This window comes from Lolium perenne, chromosome 3, assembly GCF_019359855.2.
Source record: "Lolium perenne isolate Kyuss_39 chromosome 3, Kyuss_2.0, whole genome shotgun sequence".
NCBI lineage: Eukaryota > Viridiplantae > Streptophyta > Magnoliopsida > Poales > Poaceae > Lolium > Lolium perenne.
This window is the reverse complement of record NC_067246.2, coordinates 45,974,692-45,980,691: the sequence shown is the minus strand read 5'-3', so window position 1 is coordinate 45,980,691 and position 6,000 is coordinate 45,974,692. Positions and strand designations below refer to the sequence as shown.

Here is a 6,000-nt window from a genome sequence, read left to right as displayed (position 1 = left end):
CTATTTAAAGGCAACAGCCAGAATCCATAGGCAATTATAATCACATGTGACAAGAAAAAGGACATGAACAGAGGTAGCAGGAGCAGTAAACACAGCCACATGTAGCAGGAGCAGCAGAAGTGAAGAGTATCGTAGGTGGAGGTCAGCAAAATGGTGCAGTTGTACATCTTTGAAAAACAGAGGAAACCTCGACGGGATGTAGTCCATCAGCTGCTGCAGGAACGTATACGAACACTGGATATGCATCTTCACTTCTTCAGATGCACTGACGCCATAACTCACTGAATCAAACACTTCCTTTTCCATATGACCTACATAACCAATATTGTATCTGAACATGTTAAGGAAGTAAGATTGGAGATGAAGGAGGAAACAAGTAGTGGTACTAGAAGCGAGTGTCTATAGCTTACATACTTACACATTTCCCGACCAGTGTGGCAGGTCAATCTCGAAGAGTATAGCGCAACTGTGTCCCTCGAAGTGCAGAACACTGGCGTAGCAACATCAAGAAGTAACTAGAGATTTCGTGGAAGCCTAGATACTCGAGGGGCATGAGGAACTCAATGCCATGTGGGACCTCCGTCATGCTGTTCAGGTTGACTAAGTAGAATGTTTCCAGGCTCGCCATGGCACCTTGCTGAACTTCTAGCCGATTCAGATTAGGAAGGTCTCTTAGATAGAGAATCTTTAGCTTGGGAAACCACCCCGTGAGAAATGCAAGCTGCTGTCCATTGTATGCTCTGCTGAAATGCAGACGCGTCAAGTTCGACAAACGGGAAAGGGAAGGCAGGGGGTCTTCTCTCAGCTGTGACCAAAATAGAGCCAATGAATACAAATTCTGCCCCACAACAGCTTGGAAAAGAGGAGAATCGTCCAATGCCCCTTCCGCTAATCGTCCTCTCAAACGTAGCTTTCGCAGGTTTGGTGGGACGACACTCAACAACAGAACCTCATTCTCGTCACTTGCATTCACATCTAGTTTGGACAAATGCCGCATCTGAAGTAGATACTCACTGATGCGTCGACAGTAGATTCCCTTCACATTCCGCAAACTCAAGCTTGTCAGTTGCCTCAGTTCACCTAAATGTCTAACAGACTCATCATCTGCTTCCAATGCATGTAGTGTCTGCAGGTTTGTTAGATTTCCAAGCCCATTGGGGATACGCATACCCCTGGAACATTGAATCTCTCTCCAATCTGGATCAATTACTTTCTCAGCAAATAAGTGCCTAAGCTTCTTCAGATTCCCAATCCCACTAGGCAGCTCATTTATTTCAGATCTATAAAGGTCTAGTGTCAACAAATTTGAAAGCTTATCAACAGACCTCGGGAGCATCTTCACTTTTGAATTACGCAAACCCAAATGGCGGAGATTAAAAAGATCTCCAATAGCATCTGGAATCTTCTCAGCCAGCAGACCACTTAATTCTAGCACTGTCATATATCTTGATTTCTTACATAACAGAGGTAGTACAGTGAATGATGATATGTCATTGGCCAGTGTAATGACAGTTCGAAGTCGGTGTATACTAGAAAATGACTGTTGAATATCTTTTTCTAGTTTGTGCAGTACCAATCGACGACAATCAGTCTCGATCAAACCCCTACATTTGGCCTCATGTGTAGCACCAAAACAGTTCTTCTGGCACAAACCAAGTGCCAATTCACGTAAGATGTCATGCATTCTGAATTTCTTCATCCTACCAAATGAATTCCTCTCAACAAGTTGTAGCATGTTTCTGTCAATCAACTCCTTTAGATAGCCTTCTGCGACTTCTTCTAATGTGCTCTCACCCCTCTCCTCGATGAAACCCTCTGCTATCCATAACCGCACAAGTTGTTTCCTTCTGAAAAGATAGTCTTCCGGAAATAAGCTGCAGTACAGGAAACAACTTTTCAAATGTGTTGGAAGGTAGATGAAGCTCAGATGTAAAACATTCCTTAGGTGATCGAGCCTCGAATTGTTCTTTAGTTCCCAACTCAGTTGGTCCTTTATTCTTCTCCATTCTTCCACGCTTCTCTCACGCGCACGCAAGAGGCTACCAACTAACACAATAACAAGAGGCAACCCTTTGCACTTGCTAACTATTTTCTCAGACAAAGGCTTCAACTCTGCAGGACATTGATGATTTGTATCTTTTGGAAAGGCTTTAATACAAAATAGGTCCCAGGCCTTGTCTTCTGGTAAAGCTTCCAGTGTTAAGATATGTCCTTGAGAGGCAAGTGTAGCCACACCACCTTCCCTTGTTGTGATTATCAGTCTACTGCCCTTATCATTATGAATAAGTGCCCTAGCCAAGTCATCAAATGCTTCGGGACTCCAAACATCATCTAATATGACCAAATACTTCTGTTTCTCCAAATATTTCTTCAATGTTTCTTCAAGGCATGTGACATCCATAGCCACAGTGTTAGATAGATCACTGACTTTATCTTTGAAAAGTTCCTTGACTATATCCCTCAAAACATCTTCTCTAGAATAAGTTTGGGAGATGGATACCCAGGCGTGGCATTGGAATTTATCTCTTTCCTTCTTGTAGACATTTGCAGCTAAAGCTGTCTTACCAAGCCCTCCCATTCCAACCAGCGCTATCACAGAGCATTCCAAATCATCACCTGCCAACCACTGCTCAAGTTTTTCTCTGTTTTTATCCACCCCCACTAGATCTTCTTCGTCAAGGGAACGTGAAATATTTGCTAGATCTTGGGACATCTTGACAATGTAATTTGAACTGCCAGTATCCCCGATGTTTATCATGGGAACCCAACGGTGTTTTGCCTCTGAGAGGTGTAAAAGGTCTTTCTCTATTTCCTTCACCTTGAAAGCTATCCGTTTCAAAGAGAGCAGAGATCTTGGTTTTCTGAACCCTTTCTTCAGGTAAAAGATAAGACCTGTATTATGTTCCCAACCAACAAGATACATGTACTCATCGACCATGTCCTCCATCACATGTGCTACTTTCTGTACCTCCTGCAACCAGCCCTCATATACTTGATTGTTGCGGTTTCGAATGTCCATTTGACAAAGAACATCATGCATTACTCGAAGCTCCCGGGCAACGCGTCTTGTGCTGCCCTGTAGCTCTAGTAATTGTGTCCCGTACTTCGCAAACTGTGCGCTAGCCTGGTCTGCTGCTCCATTTGCCAAGGCGATTCCTATCTTTTTAATGGCTAGAAGAATCACAATCTCTGCCATTGCATTCTAAGAATTGCTACTGTCTCATTGTTGGGTGGTGGCCGCCTAGTTGTATAATTTCCTCAATATCATGAGAGTGGCGACTGCAAAATGAATTCATGTATAAATTAGACTATTAATGCATTGTGCTAGTAGCAAGCACTTGCCAAAACAGTTCAAAACTCTCGAACCAGAATGTAAAATTAAACGGGCAGAATCTTTGAAAGTATAGTCCTAAAATCTTAGTTTATAGTGTTGACCTGTCTAACTCGAACTTACATAATAAAAAATAACAGTACTTATGACAGGCAGGTCCATGAGAATTTCAAAACACTTGAGAATGTGCTATAGTCAACCGCGGCAAACTAAGTAAAAGAAAGAGGGAAGCAAATCTGACAAACTGCCAGCTCACGGATGTGAATATACTACTTTCAGACAGTTGGTCAATTGACAGTTCGGGCCTTAAATTCCATTTTTTCTCAATATCCATCTAATAGTATCGCCAGATGTATGGAGATACAAATGACTAGAGTTGTTCGTTAAGCTGCAAGAAGTACCGCAAACAACAAAATAAGTAAGAAGGCAAAGCTATAATAATGTCACAGGAGTCATTAGGCAAAACCAATATATTTTTCATCTAGCTAAAATTTACAGTGCAAGAACATATGTCCATCATGGGTTAAGTATATCGTAAGTAACAATCATTACCAGCAACTACACTAAGGAATGATTCAAGATATTTTGTTAATCCAAGAGAAACGATGGGCGACAACTAAAAGCTGAACATACTACCAGCTTGGAAAACCTTAGCGCCGTCATAATTTAACAATCTGGTTCTTTTCCCGGAAAAATCTTTAGTGTGCTTGTGGTGGAGGAAGAAAAATGTATATGCATTGCTTTCAAAGTATAGTAGGCTTACCAACTTCAAAAGATATACATCAGTAGTGATTTTAGTTTGCACTGAGGGTTCCCCGCAAAAAAAAAAGTTTGCACTGAGGGAGATTGTTCTAAGTACAACGTAAGAATAGATTGGCAGAAAACTAGGGAAGCATGGACCACCAGTCTTGTGATGGCTTAGATCTGATCAATCTTGATGAACACCTTGTGCATTTCAGAATCTGAAACCCTTAGAATAGTCTCATAGAGATCCTAAACTTTCATGGAGTCATGGGTATGACTGAGTGTGCTAGCTTGCTGATGACAAGCAGCTAGATTTGATCTTCAACTTGAGGTGTCCTCCTTGTTCCTTTTACCCATTAAAACCGGAGAGCAGCCACATACCCGGCTTGTAATGACAAGGAAAACTGCTTACTTTTGATCTGCTAGGGTGATAGTTCTGGTGGTACAATCTAGGATATTGCCAAAAGAGCTAGGAAGTAGAGACAAAACCAAATTACGGGAAACCCACCTAGCTTGAAACCGATGCAGATCTGGCCAGACTTGGATCTCTGGTGACCTCCTTGTGCACTTCAGAGTCTAAACTCATCAAAACATTTGTCATGGCTTGGTGAGTGGGGAACACTAGTCCTGTTAAAGCCTACAAGAACCAGCCCAAGCTCTTGAACTCATCATTTGTCTCTAAGAACTTAACATTGCTCTTGCTTCTCTTAGCAACACAATAGCTATGACCAAACATTGAGTTTTGTTAATGCAAACTTCGAAAAACATGGTGTGCCAATCAGTGTGCAAAATAAGCTGAGCAGTAGAGAGAATCTTTAGTATTAAATGTGGCCGACTGGCCGTCCCCGTCCTATAATGTATTAGATATCTGCTCACAAGTCAGCACTAGAATTGTTGCCATATGTCCTTGACAACAATTAATAATGATAGTTGGTGCTGGCTAGCAGTTTGATATGGTCAACTTGACCTCATGGAGACATGTTAATAACAGTTAAAGCAATACAAATTGAGCAACTAGGAATGTTGAATTTGGTTCATAACTCGGGGCCGGCTATCATTAATAAATAGTTCTTCATCCATTGTTTTGCCTGGAATCTCTGTGCCAGTATCTGCGCATTTCCTGAAGATAGCATTCGGTTTGGCCACCATATGAGGCATTTCGTTTTGTCAGTGGAAGCAACATCAAATCCAATGTCCTTGGCTAACTCGTCGCAACCAACAAAAAGAATGCCCTTCGCTTACAACTCAAGATGGAATGCTTTGTACGGTGCTTAATTAAGGTCGAGCTCCTGGATACTAAGAGCAAATGAGGCTTGATTCGGTTTCGATTTATTGATATTGTAAGTTCAAATTTCATCAATTTCCACTCCTACGGACACGCAAGAAGGCGTGAATATCTGAAAGGACGATTTCGCTAGCAGGGAAGTTGGCTGGCTGAGTTACCTCGTCGTCGCCGCCGCCACCACCGGCCCAAGGTCTACTCCGCTGCGGCCACGGCGAGATAGGGGAGACTTGCACGGTCAGGGAGGCCCCGTCGCCGCACCTCCAGACGGTGAAGGTTGAGGGAGGCGGCGGAGACGAAGCACTCTCCCGATCCTAAACCTCGCCGGCGGTGAACCGTCTGGTTGGGCCTCTTTTGGTCACCAGACTTAGAGCATGTGTAACAGGCCCCGTATAACCCGCCCACCCCGTAAAATTTCGGCGACATACGGGGCAGGCGCGGTTTGGGCCGTCTAGCAGGCCCCGTATTCGGGCCGCCCCGTTTCGGCGGAATACGGGGCCCAGGAAATCGGCCCCGTCGCCCCGTACATATAGTGGGCGCAGGTGCGAGTGAGGGGTTAACCCCTCACTCGCAACCCTAGCTCCGCCGTGCGCCGCCGCCTCCTCCTCCTGCTCCGGCGAGCAATTAGCCGCTCCCCCGCGCC

General features: G+C 43.9%; 1 protein-coding gene across 2 annotated transcripts; it reads right to left on the bottom strand.

Annotated features, from left to right (window-relative positions):
* Nucleotides 1–350: 350 nt before the first annotated feature.
* On the bottom strand, nucleotides 351–5,721 carry LOC127341388 (disease resistance protein RPM1-like). 2 transcript variants are annotated; one of them, XM_051367223.2, is made up of 2 exons: nucleotides 5,519–5,721; nucleotides 351–3,279 (listed from the first exon to the last, which is right to left on the bottom strand). In XM_051367223.2, the coding sequence occupies exon 2, from the start codon at nucleotides 3,194–3,196 to the stop codon at nucleotides 443–445; it is 2,754 nt and encodes a 917-aa protein (XP_051223183.1). In that variant the 5' UTR covers nucleotides 3,197–3,279; nucleotides 5,519–5,721; the 3' UTR covers nucleotides 351–442. The 2 variants fall into 2 exon arrangements, with proteins under 2 accessions (XP_051223183.1, XP_051223182.1); XM_051367222.2 differs by lacking the exon at nucleotides 5,519–5,721 and adding an exon at nucleotides 4,584–4,766.
* Between the last annotated feature and the right edge of the window lie 279 nt (nucleotides 5,722–6,000).